We start from the raw sequence: 22,877 nt of genomic DNA, 5'->3' as shown, positions 1-22,877 counted from the left end.
TTGCGAAGTTGCGGGGCTATCCATCACTGTCAGCGCTCTCCTGACGGTACCAGCCGTCATCGCAATTCAGAGCACCGGCAGCCAGAGCTGTCCCTGTATCTTAAGGGTATCCTTTGCAGAAGACATCAATAACAGGGGAAAAAAAAAAAAAGAGAGAGAGAGAGAGAGAGAGAAACGCTCCTTTTCAAGGGTCTCATCGCACTGAAAACTTGCTTGGATTTGTGACAGCACTTTTACATAAAAATAAAAGAATTCACAGTTTCCCCGTGATGTGGTACCAAAAATCACATTAGCAGATAGTTGAGCAAGAAGATCAGCATTTAATACGTCCTCATCATATACCCATTTTTTTAACTATGAAATGAAATATTGAATTTCAGGGGTTTAACATAAAACCCGTCTCTGGAGCTGTGCTTGGGGCACCTCCATGTGGCGGGGTAGCCGCAGGGACCGGCTGCATTCGCTGCCCATCGGGCTCCAAAACACGGCCGAGGTCGTTTATCTGGTGCAGGTGGGAAGACTGAACCGATCTGACCTGATCCACGGTGGCATGGGGAAGATTCAGAGGGAAGAGATGCTGTAAAGCTTAATACATCGGGAATATAGATGGGAATCTATTCCGAGCTAAATGCTGTGTGTGCAGCAGTTGGCGTTGGCACCAAAGACCTGGGGTCCCCTTCCAAGCCCCTCTCACCCAAAGCAGCTCTCCAGTAGCCCGGACACGGGGCACAGCCATAGCTTTTGGGGTTGTTTTTGGGGTCCTGGCATGCTCTGTAGCAGCAGCAGCTCGAAACCCAAGCATCTTATTGCAAACCTTTTGCAGACGGGGGGCTGCCGGCACAAGCCCTGGCTCCTGCCCCGCCGCCAGCCAGCTCAGCTGCCCCCAGTCACACTTTGCAGAAGTTATTGCAGTTTTATGGGCAGACCTGGGCAAAAGAAGGTGGCTTCCTGAGGCTTTGCCCCATTGAATCCCTCCAGCCCCCAACGCTGCTGCTCCCCCTGGTCCCCGCGGCCCCACCAGGAGAAGCGCGGAGGAAATGATCAGTCAGGGGAGAGGGAGAAGCATCCACATCTGTGCGGGGAGAGAAGGCAATAAATAACAAATGAGATTTGATTATATAACATAATATTACTTTCAATGTAAAAATGAATTACGCTGCACGCGGTAATAAATCATAACTTTACAATCCACCAGCACGGAGCCAGTTCTGAGCCACAACATCTGGAGCTCAGCCTGAGCTTCCCAGCTTTTGGGGACACCTTGACCCGAGCCTCATCTCCGGCAGACCAGATGAAGAACCTGAGCCTGATTATCACGGAAGGACCTACGTGGGGATGGAGGCACCGTCAGTCCGTGGCACGATGCAAAGCTCGCAAGGAAGCCAGATGGATTAGGAACTTTTTTTTTTTTTTTAAAGCTGCAGCAAAACAAAGCTGTAAGGTTGGCTGTCTGAACAGGTTGCCTGCTGTGCGATGGTGGCAGGAGATACACCTGGAGCCACGGCCAGGTCAGCTCTCACTAAACCTTGCACAGTTCTTGGTTTAAAACTTGGTTTAAAATGCACAATCTGCATTTTGGCTGCAGCAAGCAAGAAGAGCCCCGCTCGTCCCGCGCTAAGCAGCATCCCCGGTCGCTTTATGGGAAGAAGCAGAGAGCTGCTGGAAGGCCAGGGGAAGAAATACTCGCTTTATTGCTAAGCTTGGCACATCTGTATCTCAGTGAATTGGCTTAACTACAGCTCACAGTCCTCATTTTAAAATATGGGCATTTCTCTGCTGGAGATGCTGTCCTCTAATATTTCCTTGGTCTGAAAGCTGCGAGGGTCAATACATCAGCACTAAAGTCTGCTGAGTGTCTGGAAATAAGGCGGTATCATTTCCAAAAGTAAGTGACCACCAGGCTGCCGTTAGCTCTGACATTGCAGAGGAGGAGATGGCTTTTTGCAACGTTGATTTACTGACAATTGTTGGAAAAGAAGCAAGCAAGAAATGAAAACCCAATATTTCCATTACCGTTTGCTTAATAAAAAAATATTGTAGGAAAGTCAGGCATCATAAAACGCCCATCTCCTCTCTGCGTTTCCAGGATCGCACAATACCTTGAGCCAGGGCAGCGATCAATTAAAGCCCGGAGCGAGCCCAGGGGCTGCTCTCCCCCCAGCAGCACCCCCTGGCCCATTCCAGCCGGGGCTGGGGCACGGCACCGACCGACGGCAGCCCCACGACAGCTCTGGAGCATGCCATGGCACGGTTCTTCCATGAAACCATCGTGCACACTGAGCAGTTTCTCCTCCAAGGGGCCCGAGATCATCCTCATCATTTTGCCCTCTTGCACAAAATCTCTGCTGGTGCAGTGGGAGCGGCGCTGCTGGGACATCGGAGCCCGCCGGCATCCCTTGTTCCTCATCCAGTAGCTTAATCTATTCTAATGATCATCAGTGCTGATGGGTAGTATAATCACCTTGCCTGATACAATTGCTAGAATCTGGAAGTCAGCTAGATTTTAACGATTTATCATTAGGAGCATTATTTAGCTGGATTAAGCTGGTCTTAATTCCTCTGCAGCCATCATCTCAAAGCTGCTGGGAGCCCATTAGGGCAACCCCTCGCCCCGCTATGAATCAGTGCCCTGGCTGCACGCTGGATGTTTTTATATTGCATTTAGCAAGCAGTGACACGGATGGACACTGAAGTACCACAGGCAATTCATATCCATGAACGGTCCCTGCCTCCATTCCAAGAGCCTTAACAACACGGCAGCAGTGGATGGATGTTCCTCTCCAGGTAGCACAGCAGACCCAGTTTGAAGACCTGGCTGGAAATGCTCATGAACTGGAGGCTGGAGAAGCCAGAGCAGCCCTTCCTGCAGGGTCCTGGGGCTGCAGGATGCCAGGGCACATCCCAGCACCCAGCACAAGGGCTCAGGCTCCAGAAGGAGCCACAGAGAGCAGCAAAATAAAGCAGGGACCTTGTACGGCTCTTGTCTGAGTGCTGACATGAGACCGAGACAGGCTCTGCTTTTTGTACCTGAAAAGAAGGTTTCTTCTGTGTTCTTGTGTTTCTGGTGCAGCTGCAACCAAGCCCCTGCAAGGTATCGTACTAAGACCTCCAGGGACCGTTTGCTGCTGCCACGAGATGCTGCAGAGCTTAAGAGCTGGTGAGGCAGAAGAGGAGGCAAAGAGATTGTGGAGCAGCCAAACCATGTTTCCTTTACACTAATACAACATTTAAAAAAAAAAAAAAATCAGCAGGAATACAAATGGGCATTTAGAAAAAATGCTGGCAAACTTACTTTTTCAAGAGCTAGTCAAAAGTGGTGAATTAAGCACATTTTTATCTAAACAAGCAACCAAGATCAGCGTGTAATGACCAGGAATAACTCTTCTGTGGACTGCAGAACTGTATTAGGTAAGTTGTTTGATTAATTTGTGTAAAAATAAAGCACTCAAGGCATTTTAGATGTTTCCTTTAGTTAATGAGATTTCCATGATAGTTAAAAAATATCATTAGAGAACAATGCCATTAATCCTGGATTACATGCAACGCGGGCAGAAGCCTTAGTGGCATCAAGCAGGAAGATTAAGACACTTTGCTCTTCAACAAAATAGCAGTGGTAGAGGCTACGCACCGTGTTCTCCTGCCTGAGATTAACAAAGAGGGAATCAGGAGCTGTCCTTTCGTCCCTAACTTGGTGCATTGGCACAGCTCAAACTTCTCCTTTTGACGTGGCAGAGCCTGCTTCTGAGAAAAAACAAATAGGGGCTGAGTAATGTGACGACAAAGAAACCTCACATCTGAGCAGGCGTCAGGAAACAGCAATGAGAATTGTGTGATGGCTGGTCCCCCGAGCAGGCACTGCTCATGTAAGATGCTGCTGGAACCAAAGCTGGAATTAGCTCACATTTTCATGTCCAACAGCAGGGACAACTATTCCCTGCCCCTCCAAAACACTCAACAGCAAATTCATTTTTTTTTTCCCCCTCAAATATTCAGTTAACCCATACATCAAATATATGATAAATGAAGTATCAATAAATAAACTATCGTTGCTTTGCATTCAGAAAGTTATTTTCCCCTGAAATTCTTAAGTTAAATGCCAGTAACTTTATACATCCCCTATTCAGCTGTTTTAACAAACAGCAGTATGAAACAGGGATAAAAAGGCAACCCGAAATAGGATTACTTATAGCAATAAAAAGGGAAATAATCTTTGAAGAAATAATGCAAGACCGAATTCTAACTGCATTAAAAAGTAACAAGTCATGGTTCCAATCAGCAGCCAGGCAAGCGGCTGATAATCTCGTGTGTACAGCATATAAATCTGCAAGTGAGACAAATTGCATTTTAATTTATGTACTGAAAAGGTTAACTTCTAATACCCTCTGCTAGCTTAAGAAACCAGGAAAAGTATGTTCACTCAGAGTACACACCGAGGCCAATAAAGGCACCCTGCACGTGGGGAGCTCACCAGGAGCCCAGCCATGCAGGGCTGTAACACATCTCAGAAGTGCACAGCTTTCCACGATACTGTTTGGAAATGAATTTGTAAAAGGGATTTGCCAAGATCACAGAATTTGGTCACTCATATACGTAAGTGACTGCTGGGACACAGGGCGAGATCCGCTCACATTTCCCTATCCAACAGCAGGGATGACATCACCCCCAAAAACACCCGAGCCCTATTTTGCGGGGGGTTATTTTATTGTTGTTGTTTTAATCTGGAGTGCAGGACGTTCTAGAACATCCAGAGAGAAAAATGCTTCACTTTTAGCGTGCACTTTTGGCAGAGATTTAGATATGATCAATTGCACGCAGTTTATTTTTGTTATTATTAATCTCTTCTGATGTCCCTTCAACAAAGTTATCTGAAATCAGAGGGGATGAGTTCCATGATAAGCCCACAAATGCACTGACTCATACTGACTTTAAAAAAACAGCCCTTTTGTTCACAAAATTATTTATTGAAGTGAATCATTATACACATACATAATGAAATATTCACTGGAATTTTATTCTGAGATCTTATTAAAGTTTTCTTCAAACAGAACAGTTTTGAATAAAAATACCTAACACACCATAGACCATTGCAAGGTACAATCTTAGCATTCCCCCCTCCGGTCCTTACCTAGACCAGCAGCTTGGTAAAAAATGCAAGTCATAAAAAAAAACCCTTCCATGCAGCGTATGATGGCACGCAGTAATTATATCCCATGGAACACACAGGTATTGACGAATAAATGTTTTAATTAACTGAACAATAAAAAGCACAGTAATACTTTACAATGAGCTGTACACTTTACAATGAGGATCCCCCCAGCTTACAAGAGTGATGTAAAAGCACAACAATGGATCCTGCATTTTTTTAAAACAGCCTTATCTAGATGTAGATTTTCATCTAAAAATAGTCACCTCGTGATATGCATTGTATCACGACATCACATAAATACTTCTAAAGCAGTCACTGCTGTGATTCCCTATCGTGATAGGGAGAAACAGCCTAAAATGTAGGGGAGGGGAAAAAGAAATGAGGAGAAAAGACTTGATATCATACTGAAATACAGTATTAAATATTTATTTGCATATCCTTTTCAAATAAGTAATGACAAATCAATGACAAAATAAATAAAGTAACAAATGCGGTCCCTCAGCACATCCAATCTCAACTGTTTGTTGAAGTCAGCCAAGAGCAAAGTGCACGGGAGGCAGGAGCCGACGCCGACCCCGCACTAGGCAGTCTCCTCTCCCAGGAGCAGCGGTTCCACTTCCAGTGCCACCACGCCAGGCTGCCCTTCCTCGTGCTGACGATACAGAAGGAACTGCACGGTCACCTGTTATTTTGGGGTAAGGAAGTAATTAACTGGGACACAGAGGCAGCACTTGCAGTGCTGGCTTTCAGTGAACGGCAGAAAGCCGCACAGAATAAAAGCAGCCACCCATTTAGCTCTGGCTCGGGCTCTGAGCACCACAGTCCACAGAGGAAAACTTAAAACTTGTTTAATCTAATTCACATACTGAGGGGTATTATCCATTTTATTTAATCCTAACTGTGGAATTCTCTACATTATCATACAAGCTCTTCCAAACCTTACTTAATACTCATTTTCAGTATTTTTTTTTTAAATGACAAAACATTTAATCACTTTATTTGCAATACTAAAAAAGAGAAGATACAGGAAAAAAATAACTTAAAACCTCAGCTTTATGGCTCAAATACAAACGAGAATATCCTTTGCTATCTCTTGCCTGCAAGGGTCGTAAGCATGAAATTCATCAGATGCACAAGAGGAGCATCGTTCACCTGGGGAGCCCACGTGGGGCTGCTGGTAAGGAGGGGAGTTGGTAAAAACTTCTTGGAGGTGGATCAGCTGGGCCTGATCAGGAAACAAAATTCTGATTTCCTGCAATATTCTCCCTCATTTGGTACTGGAAGGCAATGACAGGCCAACAGCTCTGTGACTCACTATTTAATACTGTTTTCAACACAGAATTGTGCAATTAGACATAACTGCTTATTTCTATTGTGAACTAGACCACTGGAAATACTGCTAATCTAAAAAGAATTAGCAAGTACGTACTTGTCCTTTTTCTTAACGATTCCATCTCTCAAACAGTATTACTGATTTTGAGCACATCTAGCCTTTAAAAAAAATGGGGATGTGCACTTAGAAAGAATAAGAGGTGCCTTACTCCTCAGAACTTCTGATTGTTGAGTTTTATACTTGGAAACAGGCTTAAAAGTACAGGGTGTGGAAACAAGAAGCCATCCGTACACCTGGGTACCCCTCTGCAAAGGGCAGTGGATGCTCATCTACGTTCAGCTTTAATTGAGACTTGTTACCACTACTACTACACGTAAAACCCCACTTTAAACTGAAACTGCATTTCTCTGGGAGGAAATCTGGCATATAAAATTTTGCCAGGAACGCTTCAGCCCACTTAAAATAACTTGGCTGGTAGACAACGTTTGTGAGAAGTCTGAGGCTAATGTACATGCTTATTTATAAAAATAAGAATTAAAAATAAAAAGCTTTCTGGGAGGCCTGGATGGAAGCAGAGGAAATTCTCTACAAATTTCTTAGGCAGCACCCCAAGAGTCATCCCACGTTCCCGAAACTCTCCTGCATCCCACCTCTAAGGCCTCCCAGCTGAAGACTAGACAGGATTTCCTTCAGAGACAGCAGATCAGCACTCATTTCACGTCCTTCTGCAGTATTATGCAGGAAACTTTAAGAAGAAAGTTTAGCAAATTAGTGTTACAGCATATGTAGCTACCGCTTAAATTTCCTGCCTGTTTCTTTTTTCAAACAGGCCTTGTTGGACTTACAGCCAAACACCTCCCCAGGCCTTAAAAGCTGCACTGGTAGAAAATGCTGCTGTGGGTTGGGGATGAAACCAGCTGAAATCACACCGTGGGCTGGGGACAGGACTGGGCTGCATTACCACTTAGCCACCAAGCTGGCAGCAGCAAGAGAGCTCTTAATTTCTGTAACTTACCATGCTTCTGTGGAATTCACTGAAAAGTATTTCCAGAATGTTGGTGTGTTGTTTTTTTTCTTCTTTTTTTTAAGCGTATGTGCTCATCTGGTTGTATTTTTAAAATAAATGCTAGACTGCCAAGACTACTTAATATAGAAACATGCTGGCTGCTCAAGTCTGTGACTTTCTGGGGGAAACTCCAAGGCCTCCATACGCAGAGAGCCCAGAGTGGAGGTGAGAACCAAGCTGAGTATTCAACACTGGTGTTTATGACAGCCAGTGAACACGTTCATCAAATCTGTTCCATTAAACCTATAAATAATTTAATGACAAATCAAATAATGCAGGACTTTTGAGACAATTGCAGGTAGTTACAGGAGCACAGAAAAGTTTGGCTGGGAAAGTCTTGCTGCCTTGTCAGGTCAGACTTACATTCTCTGCACCGTGTAATTAAATTACAAAGCATGATGTTTTGTAGAAGTATATAATGGATTCCAAGTGGCTGCCCTGCAACTCACAAAAGGTGCAAGATAAAGAGTCCGTGTACAGCAGCTTGGCTCTTGCTGAATATCCTTTGGCTATTTAGTTATAACCTGGCTACACTTAATGAAAAGAAGTACCTGCAGAGGATTTGAACATCCCTCTCTGACAATAGGGTGATGTCAAACAAACAAACAAACAAAAAAGGCAAAAATCTTAGTAAAGGGCCTTACCTGAATCTAAATACAAAGCAGAGTTGTTTGCTTTTGCTGGGGGCAAGGAGGGGAAAGAAGCCAGGGTGAAAGAGGACACAGAGAAAAGGACAAAGTTTTCCAGGAAAGTTGTGCTGAAGTCAGTCTCTCAGACTTTTAGCAGCAGCCAACACTATGTTTGCAAGGGCAGAAGTGGTCAAAACCTCATTATTTTAATAGTACATATTTTAAATCCTCGTGTACAAGCAAGCCATTAAATAATCACACACATAAAGCTCTAGTGAGGTGCACCATGGAACCCTAAGATAGGCAAATACGGACTTAAGCATCTCTCCCAGATAAGGCACCCCACCCTGCACGTTTAAGCCTTGTCTTTCACAGTCTCTTAGCATCAGAGTGGTTTGGGTCAAAAGGGACATTAAAGACCATCTAATCCCAACCCCTCTGCCCTATAGGCAGGGGCACTTTTCCCTAAAAACCCTTGGGAAACTCCAGCCACCTTCCTCTGCAAAGCAGCAGTTGGAAGGAAACAATTACTGGAAGAGACAATCCTGTCCAATTTATAATGAAAATGTGCGAAGTTATGAAACTCCTTAAAATGAAAAAGAGGACAACTCATACTTTAGAAACAACTGCACACTTCTGTTATTTATCACAATAACTAGCTTATTGTGTGCTCAAATAACTAGCTTTAGACACCGAGAAAACAGGATGAGCACGTTATCCCGTTAAAGCAAGCTGAAATGGGTCCGGTGTAATCCTGCACTACCTAACACTGGAGCTGCTGTTCCAGCTACGATCGGGAGTCCATTTGGTTCTAAAAATAGTCAACGCCAGCCACGGCAGGCGGAAGCACAAGAAAGAAAACTGCAGCAGACACAGAGTAAGTGAACCCTTAATCCTTCCTTGGACCTTGAGGAATGAGGGCTTATCTTCCACCTAATGAAACTCTGCACACTCTGAGGAATAAACCACGCTGGAATTAGACAATTTCTACAACTACTTCTCAAACCAGAGACTGCTGCACAAATGCTTAATTACGAGACACCTCTCTTGTAGAAATTACAACGTTTTCATTTAAGTCCTCTGTTTTTCAAAACCTGAGTGGTCCTGTTCTGGTCTAGGTCTAACATGACATATCGGTTTGTTAGAATTTTGATTTTCTTGCTTGGCAAGAGACAGTAATGAAGCTCTCTTTAAAAAAAATAGCGTTTACTTCCATACCTTCAGGGCTTCTCAAAGCTGGAGGTCTGCTTTTGTTTTCTCTTGATTACAAATACTTCATACATTTTCAACTAACACTATATACTTGACTAGATTTCTATAAGCTCCCCAACCTGATTTGGGAGCATCTGCTTCCAATATAATTTGAACTGGAAGACTATTAGCAAGATTGGATTCAGACTCCAATCAAGAGGGAGCAGAGAAATGAATGTCATGTGCACACTGGCACTGCAATTCCGGGGCTGGGCTCGCAGAGGGGAGAGGTTTGTGGCCAACGTAGAAGTTTTTGAGTACATCACAGAGAGACATCTGCTAATATGCACATAATGTACTGTAAGGGTCATCAAGATCAAATTCTAGGGTTTTTTTTTGGTAAATAAATACTGGCAGTTTTATGTTTCCAGCTGTGGAGAGGAAAAGAAAGTCACTACTTCATTTGTGGAACAAAAGGCCTGAGCACTCACACCAGCCACATGGGCTAGCAACCCTGAAGCCCTGCAGTCTGCTCAGGCAAAAGAAACTACATTGTCTCAAAAGATAAAAATCAAATTTACAAACGCAAGAAGCACGGATCCTATTCTGAGGGACAGTACCATTTAACAGCCCATCCAAGGCGAGGGTCAGCTGTCCTATCATCAGGCTAATTGGAGTGGCTTATGAAATTACTTTAATTAGAAAGACAAGACTGGTGCCTGGGAATCACAACTTCAACTGTTCCAGGTAAATCTGGTAAAGAACTTCCTTCTAATATGGACCAGATTAACACAGTATGCTTTTTTAGCATGCTCTTGAAATCCCTCTTTACTCTATTCCATTTCACACTTGGAGTTAATGGAGCTAAGTACCAAGATGTTTTAAGAAACAAAACTAAAATTCTTACTCCAGGAAAGATCATAAAATCTCCAGTTTATGCTATTTTAAATGAAACTGCAAGCAAAAGTGTCCAGGCAGGTGGCTATAAACACACAATGAACAGAACAACAAATACCACATTATCATTCACTAGACTTTCAAAGAAAAAGTAAAATATTTATGGTAATATTGTACTTTTCATTTCTTGATCACAGAATGCTAATGCTCAATCTAGAAACAGCATGACTAGCAATAACTAAAACACTGCAAACATCTTACTTATGTCCCCTGAATTAAGAATAAAAAAAAATAGTGTTTAAGTTTACTCAGGGCTTCAAGAAACAGACATACTAACCTACGTAACTGTGTAGTAGTAGGGCAGCTCTTAGCACGACTCAGTTAGCATAGCTGATGGTTTGCAGAGGCACTCAGTGTTTCAATGCATCTGATTTTGCCCCAAATTATACAGTTAAGGGTAGCTGCAGCATTTCCTTGTTATATGCTATGTTCTTGAAACAAAGTTGGCCAAAATCTCATTGTCTGTCTCTCAAGTGAATGCACTCTTCTAATAGCATTTACAAGTCAGCCAACTTCTCAAAGCTATAATTCTATATTTCCATTTAAAAACAAGCAGTTTTGGAGGTGTTTTTTGTTTTTACACTTATCAGACATCACACAGAACAGCACACTGCAAAATTCCACTTCCCAACTTTTAGTATACTATATATTGACTACAACATCAAAATTAACCTGTGCAATGTAGCTTCAGTGTAGTTATTTTCTATAATGTTATAGAAACATTGTTACAGAAAACATATCAATTATTGTTCTAGAAGAAGACTTTTTTAATTAGTTTTAAATTCCACTTAACTTCTGATCTACTTATTAACAAGCCCATCCTGAAAAACTCCAGCTGTAACAGCAAAAGGATACAAAAATGTCTAGAAACAAAACTCCAAAGCTCCCAATGAGCCACGGAAGATGGTGTAAAAAGTAGAGAGCTTGGAAAGATGTGGTAGCAGGCATCTTTAAAACAAGGCTCAGTCCATACGTACAGTTTCCCAGCATGGCTAATGCAAACAGCAGGTAAGAGGTGCCTTCTGTTGATCTTCTCCGAAACTAAACACAAAGAATTTTTACAGAAAAAAATGTTAAAACATTCATCACAGTAGATTACATGTTGTAGTATTTTGGCTGGGATGGAAAAGGTAAGGGGGGAACAGGAATAAGCTTGGAAATGAATTAACCATTTACACACTCTGCTAGAATACCTGTATGCATTTGATTATGTACAACCCTGTGCAGTTTTTCCTCCCACAGACTCTTCACTATTGGTATATTAAAAAGTCAGTAATAGCATCTTCATGGAAAATAGCCTAAAGCTTTAAACTAATTTTCCTCTAATTTTAAATTTTGATCATGTAGTTGTTTACTTAAGGTGGAATAGTTTGGAGAAAGAAAAGGGGAGATACCACTTGTTCATGCAACCAATCACACAAAGCATGCTTCTGCTCATGTATCTGATTGAACTGTGTAAAAAAAAACAAAACAAAAAAAACCTTTCCTCTTTCTTGCAAATCAGTCCTCTTCTATCAATTAAAGACCATCATTTTTCTAAAATTCTCACCACCCTCTTCCCTTTTGAATGGAAAAATAAAGCCCTTCTTTTTCTTTACAGTCACAAAAGCCCTGCAGGCTTTTGATGTTGATGGCTCACTGCTAGGAAGAATCCAAAATGTCAAGCAACAGAGTGTATTTTGTAAACTATACAAGTATACTTAGCCAAAAAACTACTTACATTTTTATAAAGCTGAGGAAATCTACTTCCCAAGTAAAACACACAAGATATATAGCCACAAATGAAGCCTGACATTTCAATCATATCAAGGGAAGTCTGAAAAATAAAGGTACATATGTTTTGGCAATAATGTTTTCAAGCATTTCAGAGGCTTAGAGAGGCCACAGGCTATCATTCTGGACAGAACTCCCTTCAAAGCGGTTCAGGACAGCTCTTCAAATGACCAAAAAGGGCTAGAAAAGGTTTAATCTTTATCTCACAACAATGCACAGTGCTGCGTCATAGCCATGACTAAGATCAAAACCAGTGCCAGGCTTTAGGCTGTAACACTAATGCCAATCCAATCCTTCTGCTCAAGATGCTTGGACACAATAATTCAAGCCAAAACTAAAAACTGTAGCTAGAGCTACTAAAAAAAAAAAAATCATCCTGTCTGGAAAAAGCAAAATACTCATTTTTCAGTTTAAGAGAATTGTTAGTTTTCTCACCCTAGCTGTATTTTGAAAATAAGCTGCCTCCCTGCTGAGCAATGTTGCTGGATTACAATTATTTTACTGGCATTAGTACGAAGGCTGCAAAATTGCTAGAATAGCCTGTGAACTTTCCTGGTGAAGTGACAGCAGCAGCAGCAGGTACAATTGTAATTTTCCACTTTTATTGATTTCACTTTTCACTGCATAGTCTCTACATGGATGTCCATGTTATCTAACACAGGCAGAAAGACAACACGTGTACATGTTGTTTCACAAAGCTGCACATCCTAATAACCCAAGGGACAGAATAAGCCCAAAACACAGGAAGCTGCTAAAAGAAGCTCTTTTGTAACTTCTTTATTTTGGGATGTATGGTACATACTTAAAATGTCCAAACAGCGCCACATTTACGATTTCTAAGGCATTGTTAAAAACAGCATCCAAATTTCTTTAAACCTCAGAGCACATAATCCTTTCAAGACACTTACGCTGTTTTTTTTGCTTGTTTGTTTTGGAATGGAAGCAGGTTAAGAACTTACATTACTTCTTTCCAGTACTGAACTCTGGTCTTGGTTTCTTACTAGCAGCTGGCAGAGCAGAACGATGCACAGGGCTATACACACCAAGATCCAGGTTACACAGAAATTCCTCAGGTTTTTGCTGCCTAGAATGACAGACAAACAAATTAGCTGAAAAAGAAAAGGTAACTTTAAATTAACAGCAGATGTTATCTGCAACATAAAAATGCAAATCTAAAGGTACAATTCCAGGTTATCTTCTTCTCAGCAACAATTCAAGGCTAAGGAGTCCTCCTCTTCTCCCGGGCCACGTTTCCAGCCCTGCTCACTGTGCACTGTGTCTTAATGCACCACCTGAGGGCAGCAGTGCAGGAGCAGGAGGGAGCTCCTCACACAGGCATTGCTACTGAGACAATTTTCACACTCAGTTCATCTCTTAGATAGCTTCATTTCCTAGTAATTTACATTTATGTAACAGCTGATAATCAGAAAGCTGCTAAGAATAGAATACAAGTTTCTTTCAACACATTGCAATTTAAAAACACAAAAGCAACAATATTTGAAATTTAGATTACTTATTTATCTGAAAGATATTTTTGAATTTAAGTCTTCTGCTGGACCAGTGTCTATGTCCATGGTTAGCTAGATAAGAAACCTTATCTTTACATGCAGAGGCTCACATATACAAAGATAAAGACTCCATCTAATAAGTTTCCATAAATATCTATGGGACAACCTGAAAATGATAAACAATCCTACTGATCTCTCGAGCTATGCTATCTTCTGTATTTAAAAGGTAGTGGTAAGCTCCTACAGTCACTGTTACCTGCGGAACAAATTGCTGTATAGCATCAGAAGGCCTGCCCTAAAGACCTGCAACCTATACAACAGGCACAGGAAGCAATACTGCTGTTTCAGAGGCTTGAAGATGCAAAATTGACCAACCTGCCTGCAGTAACAGCTCTAGAACTGGCTATTGAAAAGCTTTTATTCCTTTATTCCCCAAACCATTTCTTCCTCTCCAGCTATGCACAGAATTGAGCTGAAGCAGGCATGGACAGTTATAATGCACCAGAGCCTGCATTTGTTTTCAACAGCAGGCAGCAGGAAGGAAATATCTTCAGCACTGACCTATCTCCAGGCTTATTATCAGTTCCATATTGAATGAATCTGCTTTATCCCTATTTAGTTTGCTGGGCAGGCGTCTGTTTTGCTTCAGCTTTTTGTTACCTCCACTGCACCGTGGGTTTTAGGTTTTGTGTTTTTTTAGGTTGATGAAATAATGCTTTTAATTTGATACACAGTGAACATAGCTTTCTGTCTTCCATTGCTCTCAAAACAGTAGTTCGTTTGGTAGGCTGAATGCTACAACTACTGCCAGGATTTTATGAAGCAACTCAAGCAATTTCATTCCCATTAATACTTCTTAATTGTGGGTGTTGAAACAGAACGCATGAAGATGTCAAGGTATTTTATGCTATAAGCAAATAAAGTCCTGTTTTAATCAACATGAAGGAAACTGAGCCACACAAAGCAATAATAAAAGCTTACTCTCAACTTACACATACAGTTAGATGGCTGAAAGTAGATAATAAAACCATGGAGCAAGTTAAAATATGGAACCAGATTCCACAAAACTATATTTTTATGTCTATATAAACTGAAAGCACTATATAGGAGATAGGTACAGGTATTTTGGGGGTAAAAGGAGGGCAGAAAGGCAGAGTAGAGAAAGAACAGGAATTTCACAAGACTGAGAAAACTGGAAGAAATACACCTAACAACTCCAGCTGGAATCTGTGCACCCTATTTTTAGGTAGCTTTTCTTTAAATGCTATAGGAAACATCACAGTGAAGAATGTGCTACTTAATGGATAATATTAAGTGCTTAAAAATCTTACATTTTGTCATCTTCTGATTCTTGAGCTTATAGTATACATATTGTGAAATCATGATTATATCCATATTAACATAAGAGATGGCAGTGATGGTCTGAAAGAGAAAAATACATTTGCATGTTCAGTACACAAAAAGTTAAAAACGTTCCCAACTTAACTGTGCTTCATAATAATAATGTGAACAACGACTACCAAGTTAGACAGCAGCAGATGAATGCGATGTAAAGCTTGTGCAATGGTGACATGCTGACACCATCACAACAGTTTGTCATTTTCCAGGATGCATGGCACAAATTCCTGCCTGGGCAGACTGAAAAATCCTTTCTTGCCCAGAAGCTTAAGCCCACTCTACCCAGCTGCCCAGCACTTTGGAATCTATCAGTCTTGCTTAGTGCCTCCTGCCTCAAGAAGACAGAGCTGACATTCTCTCTTCTCCCTTTTACAATGGGGGAGATGAAACTGTTAGACAACATTAAGTTGTAAACTAGATGACAACTCTATCCACTCTTGGGTCCATCTCCAGCTTGGGAAAACTTCTGTGACTGACACATACATCTTTCTTTCATTACGAATTGAAAATAGAAACAGCAGACAACAAAGTTCCAGACACAATTAACAGATCGCTAACAACTAAGGCTGGAACTGTATTTTCAAATTTTAACAGATTAACACGAAAGGTCTAGTTCAAAGAGGCTGTTAAAAGACAATTCTCAAAATATATATCATATATATGTGCAATATTAAGTTATCCTAGAGGTTAAAAAGACAGTCAAAAAGTATATAACAAAAAATAGAAGTATCAACAGATTACCTGAATTGGTAGTTGATTTGTTAAATAGCAGCCTATAAAATTTGTAAGATCTCCAGCTATCCAACACAGCAGAAAGCCCAAAGACAGCGCTTGATCCACTTTTCCATTCTGACAGGCAACGTAAATTTGACTGGCACAAATTCCAGAAGTAATTATAAAATATTGTAAGCCAAAAATGTTTGACAAGCTTGAAAATACATTTTTCAAAATCTGAATAAAGAAAGATTAAAACTCTTAACTACAAGAGACCCATCACAGCAATACCCCACTTACAGTCTGAATGAGATACTCAGATTCACTACAGCTCACCATGTCTTACTCTAATATAACAGAAGCTGAAATCACAACCCCATTACAGCTTGCGTTGAGGTTTTGGTTTTTTTTTTGTGTGTCCTGCACTGAAGTATTATTTTCTGGACACCAGAACTATGCCAGCATCATTTCATATTCCTCTGCTGTTAAGTACTAGCCTTTAAGATACCGAAAGAAGAAAAACACTTAACATAGAAGTGCTAAGAATGAACAAAGCTCCTGTAAGAGCTGACAGCTACACTCACGCTTCCAAATTGGAGAGCTGTTACTCAGATTCATAACAGGGGCTATGAAGCAATCCCAAATTTAAGTCCATTAGACATGTCTTGATGAATTCCATACCCACTAACACAACACTTTTAATGTAAAGTTCCTTTTCAACTAATATTTCTGAAGCTCAACAGCTTGCTAAGAGTGTTTTTATTTTGCTTGATTTCCATCACATTTTTATTAGTTCAGTAAATTATATTTCCCTTATAGGGACAGACTTTGGAGTCAATCCCATTTTGTTTCAGGCATTCTCATCTACTAGCAGCATTTCTGCTTTTCTTTTGCCATCTCCTACCTACGTTTGAAACCCGAACCCAGCGCCAGTCCACCAAACAGCAACTGATTTAGCACCACCAAAGTGCTAACTCATGTGCTGTTTCTGACCTTTTCTGAGTCCAAACTTCATTGGCAGGAGCCAGCACAAGAGTACTGGTGACATGGCATGTGGTTTAAATAAACACCCAGCCAGTTTTTGCAGCAAGTGTGCTGCGTGTGCACACATCTCAGGGTGGAGAAGATAAGAGAGAAGAGGTGATTTATTCTCATTTGCTCTAAGTGGCAGAGATTAGTGTCAAGTCAGTACAACAGAACAGTACATCAAGCTCATTTGTCAACCACCAAATATTGTTCTAAACACGAACAACATGCTTCTCTGGCATATTATATCTGTATTATGCAGATAGAGAAACATATCCAAGATAAACTAAAAAAAGGCAGCTTGTGAAAAAGGCTTCAGGCAAGATTACTCATGTCTCAATCTGAGGACTGCCTAAGACTTTAAACTTACGGTAGTGCAGCAAACAGAAAACAGACAATGGAAATCAGTCCTATGACAACGCTCCAGTACTCCCACGCATTCTCAACACATTCTTCCAGAAGATGCCAAATCCATGGTGTTCCATTTATACACAGTCTCCTAGTCTCTATTGGGGAGATATTGAAAGCATGTGTATACAGCTGGGAAGCCATCATTTCTGGACTGAGATTCAATTTCAGAAGTTTATTTCTGCCTCCATTTTTACCCCATGCAAATCCGCAAATCCGTTTACCAATGCCGAATATCCACTGTGAAAAGACCTCTGCATCCAGACGGATGCTTGATACCGCAGTTATTTCCAATCTCATAAATGAACCTGCCAAATTCAAAGAAATAAATATAGCCAGTGTGAATAAGACATTAACCATAAGATGCTTGATCATGTTTATTGCTTACAGAAAAGAAGTTAAGACTTCCAAGAAAGAGAAATACTTTGTAGCCCATCGCATTCATTAACCCTTGCAACACTCCAGATGTTTATCACTGTAGCATTTTAGCCTGAGCCTGTGTTAGACAGAGAGGTGCCAGAAATCTGCTACAGGGTAAAGTAAACACAGCCATTTATTCACACTTAACACCAAAACTCTGATTTTCACATTCAGCATTATTGCAATGAAGCAACAGTGTCTTCTTTAACAGTATCCATCCTGAACGCTCTATTTACACTTAAAGAACATAAAATTAATGATCATTTCTATGCAATTAATTCCCAGCTAATATTATGAAAGAAGTTATTTCTTACACAGATTGCAGATATATGATATATGATTGCAGATATATTTCACAGATTGAATATATGTAGCCCAATCAGCCTAATTAGTGATTCAATACAGTGTCAGACAGTTTGTATTATTTAATACTTCAGAGGAAAGAGGGAAAGCATGAGAAATCTCGTCAGGTAGATGTAGGGTATTTCCACTCCCAAACCACACAGAATGAAGCACATGAAGTAAAACATAGCTTAAGTTTTGAAGCACAAGATCTTTTTGACCTTAAAAAATATCTTGTCATAGCTAATTATAATGATTCTGGATATTTATTGTTCTTCCTAGTGAAATATTCATACTATTGGACATCGTATTTTTTTTTCCTAAAAGGCTAACCACTATAAAATTGAAGATTTTTTTTAAGCAAAAATGCGGAATTATCTGTGACTATTCCTTGAGATTTACTGCTGACAAAAAAAAAAAAAAAAAGCTGCTTTCCCATTCACTGATTCACTGTGATGATACTTAGGTTCTCTAAGGGTTAATAATTTCCCATGCAGAGGAGTCTCAAATCTATGAAAAAAGCCACAGCATATTTTAAGAAATTATTTTTAAAAATATCTATGTATTGTATTAATAGGTTCGCCTGTTTAGTACTTAAAGCCAGATGTCAAATCAGTGACAAGACAGCGAGAATTTTTAAGACCATTCGGGAACAACTCAGAAGCACAGCAAGTTCAGAAACCAGGAAGAAGTAACCCTGAGGCATGAGGGCATCCTCCTGTAAGTGACTACATATCTTGAGGACAAGAGTCCCCAAAGGCCTCACGTTTGTGGCAGGGATTTTGATGTTCATAATACCCTGTGCCTGGGATGGGACAGGGCTTGGAAGGGCTCAACTTTCTACCCTTCCTACAACACATGTCAGAGCCACTCTCATTATGCAAACTACATTCAAGCCTTAATGAAGGTTCACAGCGTTTGTTTTCGTAGAGCATCATTCACTGTGATGTTAGGACTCACTTTGCTAATCATCAGGAAATCTTTTTTCTTTCCAGACTTCAAGTATCTGCGGTGCTGAAACAAGTTTTCTGCGGAAACTGGCTGCCTCTCAAGAGAGCTGTCATCATGGGACCTAAACCACACAAACAATAAAAAAGAACATGTTTTCATACGCTGAGAATTCATCTTTGTCTATTAGATATATTTAGCTTATACTGGAGAAGTTATTAGACTTTAAAAAAATATTTTCAAAGATGACTACAAAGTTAAAAAATATATCTATGAGTAATGTTTAAACTAAGCTGCCCGTTCTGGTACTCTGCAGCTGAACAGGGTCTTACCATCCACTAAAAAGGAGAAACAAAATACACATGCTACTTTAGGCCACAAACTTTCAACTATCTATAAACATTGTAACAATAAACACAAATTTTATTAGCTTTCAGAAAACACTGCACCTCAACTTCATCCCAAAATGCCCCTTTTGACATATGCAAAATATTAGACATTTTAAAACAAAGTTGACTATGGTATTTAAAACTCTGCCTGAATGTCATGACTGCAGTTTGACTCACGCATTAGAAGTTCTCTTAAAAAAAATAATCACAGACTACAGGGTAAAAAGTCTAAATGAGGCAATTCAGACTCAACCACCTGATCTCAGGCTATACCCTGCTCCAAAACCCCGCAGCTGCTACAGAAACCCAAACATTTTAAGAAGTGGTGGGAGTCAGGCTACTTACGCTCCCCAGATGACTGCAGCCTTGTGCGCTGGCCTCCTGCCACGCGCTGCACTTAACACATTTAAAGCACGTGGATATTCTCGGGTTGCTGTTCCTTAACGTTTATACAGCAGGGTAACTTCTGTGCTGCCGGCCCTTGAGACTGTGCTTTTAGTCTTAAAATAACTGTGTGCTTTTTTTGCTTTATAATCCCCAGCAAGATACCGTGCCCCTATACCAAGAGCAATTTCACCCGTGGGTAGAACTGGATGCTTTTAACTAAACGTATCTGCCACAAAACCCTTCTTACTTCTCTTCTGTTGCATGAAATGCTTTGCACCTGAAAACAGGATGAGATTGTCGTCACATTTCTTTTCTTCCTGTAATATTAGAATTGATGAGGAAATAAAAGGTGGGTTATGTCCCTATAGAAATTTCACACCTACAGACTCATTCTGATTACTGCCCAAACAGTATTTTCTAGCATTTGAAAAAGTTGCAGTAGAGCTATTATTTTTTATTTTCAATGAAGTGTTAGCCTGGAAGCTTGACATCACATCTTTCTGAAAGGGCTTAGTGTTTGTCTAGCTGGAAGTAAAACCACTGTGGTTTCGGATATTTAATTATAAGGAATCAGTAGATTAAGGCTTTGCTTTGGACAACTTTCTTACTTTAATCCCCTACTACGGAATAGAGACGCCCGAACAGAAATAAATAGTATTTTAAGAGTGAAGCCCTCTATGTTAAGAACAGCTCCACAGTGCGGAGGCAAAGCACGCTTCTCCTGTAAGTCTGGTAACAGCCTGAAACCCAAGAGGATGCTCAGTTGTATAGTGTTTTTGTAATTTATTACTAGGGGTAAAAAAGAAAATTAAAAAAAAAGAGTTAAGGAGTAACTCGGAGCTTCTTCACATGCTCCCAGCATGAACCCGTTCACCCTACCCCTGGCTCTTCCCTGAGAGCATCGTCCCCCAGCTGTGAACGCTGCCTCCTCAGCGCTGATGATAAAGCGCGGCCACGCCGAGCCTACAAACCGCGTCCAGTTCCCCCAGAAAGCCCCCAGCTTATCAAAACGAGCAGAAAAACGAGAGATAAAGAAGCGCCGTCCCAAAGAAGCGCCCAGCCCCACACCGCCAGCCCCATGGTGCCGGCGCCCCCCGCCCCGCGTAATGGCGGCCCCGCGGGGCGGCCAGGGCCGGGGCCATGAGGGAGGCGCTGTAAGGACGCGATGGGGGCGGACACCGACCTGGCCACGGCGGCTGCTGCTCCGCGGATCCAGCTCGGGCTCGGCCGGCCCAGCACCGAGGGTCCCGGCAGGCAGCGGAGGGAGGCAGGGAGGCGGCCGGGCGGCCCTGGCGGGGTGACGGGAGGGGAGGCAGGCGGCCCGCCCGCCCCGCACCGCCCCTCGCCGCCATCGGCAGCCGCGGGGCCCGGGCGCCCTCTGCGGGCGGCTGCCGGGGCTGCGGAGATGCCTGAGGGGGGAAAACTGCACCCCTCAGGGGGATTGGGGAAAATCGGGGATTTTTGAAGGCCAGGGTGGTTGTTGCGAGGGTGCGCCCCTCTCTGATACAGCACCGCGGCTTCCAGGTCTGCCTCCGTGTTGTTGACCAGGGCACTCACTGTGAGGGCAAAGCAGAAATCTGTCGGGTGGTCCAAGCAGTCCATAATTCCATATTGCTCCACAATTCCATATTGCTCCATGGCTTGCCTTCAGCTGGAGCAGAGGTGCATCCACAAGTGTGCCCCCCTGGCTCTTGACAAACACAAGCTGAGGTGCCTGGAAGCAGAAGTTAAATCACTTCACTTCACGTGCAAATGCTCTACGTGCACCTTGGTTTTCTGGAGGCTCCTCTTTCCCCCAGAGGCTCCAAGGTGCAGACCCAGGCTGTCCCCGCAGAGCCAGCCATCTCCAAGGAGCTCCCGTGTGGGCTCCACTCAGTTTTTGGGTCTCCCTCTGAAAATTGAGAAATCGGCGTCTCATCCCCAGTGCCTAAAAACCAGCTTCAGCCCAGAACGAAGAGCAACAAACGTTCATTTACTGCAGGGCCGAGCCCAAATTGCCCTTTGCAGGCCTGGCCTCGGTCTGGGATGCAGCCACAAGCTTTCTGCTGCCTCCAAACCTGCCCTTTTCACCGCTGAGTTAGTGCCCCTTGGACCTGCCGGCGGCTCTCAGGCGCTGCCTTTTAGTTTAATTGGTAATGGCAGGTAGTGATCCGAGAGACAAAGGAGCCTAATGAACAATCCTGGGATCTTCACAGGACGTGCACTTTTAAGCATGAATATTTTAAAATATTTTGATAGGAAGGAATATTGTATAATTTACTGAATTTTTAATAGAATTTTGCTTTTATTCTCATATAGGCTCATCATTTCTGTAGTTACAGCAGCCTAGCTAATTAACACAGGGTTGGGAGACTGATTAAAGGAAGGGTTTGGGTATCTGTATTGTTCTGGTTTAATTGCTGCTCAGGCGATGATTCAGTGTTGTGTTTGGCAGCTGAGCAGCAGTTGTCTGGCACTGTGAAATTCCCCGCTTATGTCCACGAGGCTCATCTGTTGCTGACTGGCAAAGGCATGCAGATTTATATACTTTTATAATGTTAATTGTACGGGAAAATGAGAAAACTAGCAATTTAGGTGTGGAAGAGCACTGTAATGATACCTCTAAAATGCTTTTAGAGGCTAGAAAATTATTCCAGAAAGAGAGCTTGAAATTCATAGGTTTATCCAGGCCAGTTGCTGCTTCTGTTTCTAGAGTGTGTGTATCTTGTATGTCATGAGCTGCATCTCATGACACCCACTTTAAAAAGTGAATAAAGAGAGGGTAATGTGCTGAAAGACAGCCAATTATTTCATAAATGTAAACTACACTAAAAAGTGATGTACGGCATTATATATTTATGGACACAATTTTGTTCTACTGTCACATAACAAAATGAATAATACATTAGTCCAAGAACTTGTCATTAAGTGAACTTCTTTGTTGCCTTGCCATTAAAATAAAGTCCTCGGTCTGTGTATATGCATGACATTAACCCTTTTCTGGGAGTACAGTGTAGTGTGAGTGAAAGTACTATGAGACTGTAAATTTGAAATTGATTTTATAATTTTTAAGGTGAAAGGATTCTAATAAGATTCATCTAAGATTTGAAGACATTCAGGATGGTTCTACAGCTCTGTTAATGAGATGTGATAAATTGAATCGGTACTGAATATTATTTAGACAATAAAATGCTGTTCTTTTTGACAGTCTCTGTTATCTGAACATTTTTGTAGTAACCAATTGGAAAGAGAGAGATCCTTTG

The 22,877-nt window shown here is 41.7% G+C and overlaps 1 protein-coding gene across 5 annotated transcripts; it reads right to left on the bottom strand.

Moving 5' to 3' along the window:
• Positions 1-5,226: 5,226 nt before the first annotated feature.
• LOC137861017 (lysosomal amino acid transporter 1 homolog) lies at positions 5,227-21,288 on the bottom strand. 5 transcript variants are annotated; one of them, XM_068691973.1, is made up of 10 exons: positions 20,819-20,845; positions 18,872-18,983; positions 17,347-17,457; positions 17,112-17,247; positions 15,743-15,872; positions 14,935-15,025; positions 13,055-13,179; positions 12,043-12,138; positions 11,178-11,363; positions 5,227-5,828 (listed from the first exon to the last, which is right to left on the bottom strand). In XM_068691973.1, exons 3-10 carry the CDS (start codon positions 17,447-17,449, stop codon positions 5,727-5,729), a joined length of 969 nt encoding a protein of 322 aa, XP_068548074.1. In that variant the 5' UTR covers positions 17,450-17,457; positions 18,872-18,983; positions 20,819-20,845; the 3' UTR covers positions 5,227-5,726. The 5 variants fall into 5 exon arrangements, 4 of the variants coding, with proteins under 4 accessions (XP_068548074.1, XP_068548076.1, XP_068548073.1 ...); XM_068691975.1 differs by having other exon boundaries at positions 17,374-17,457; XM_068691972.1 differs by having other exon boundaries at positions 17,112-17,457.
• Between the last annotated feature and the right edge of the window lie 1,589 nt (positions 21,289-22,877).

Source organism: Anas acuta, chromosome 9 (assembly GCF_963932015.1).
Source record: "Anas acuta chromosome 9, bAnaAcu1.1, whole genome shotgun sequence".
Lineage (NCBI taxonomy): Eukaryota > Metazoa > Chordata > Aves > Anseriformes > Anatidae > Anas > Anas acuta.
Note: the sequence above shows the minus strand (reverse complement) of the source record. Positions and strands in the feature narration are given on the sequence as shown.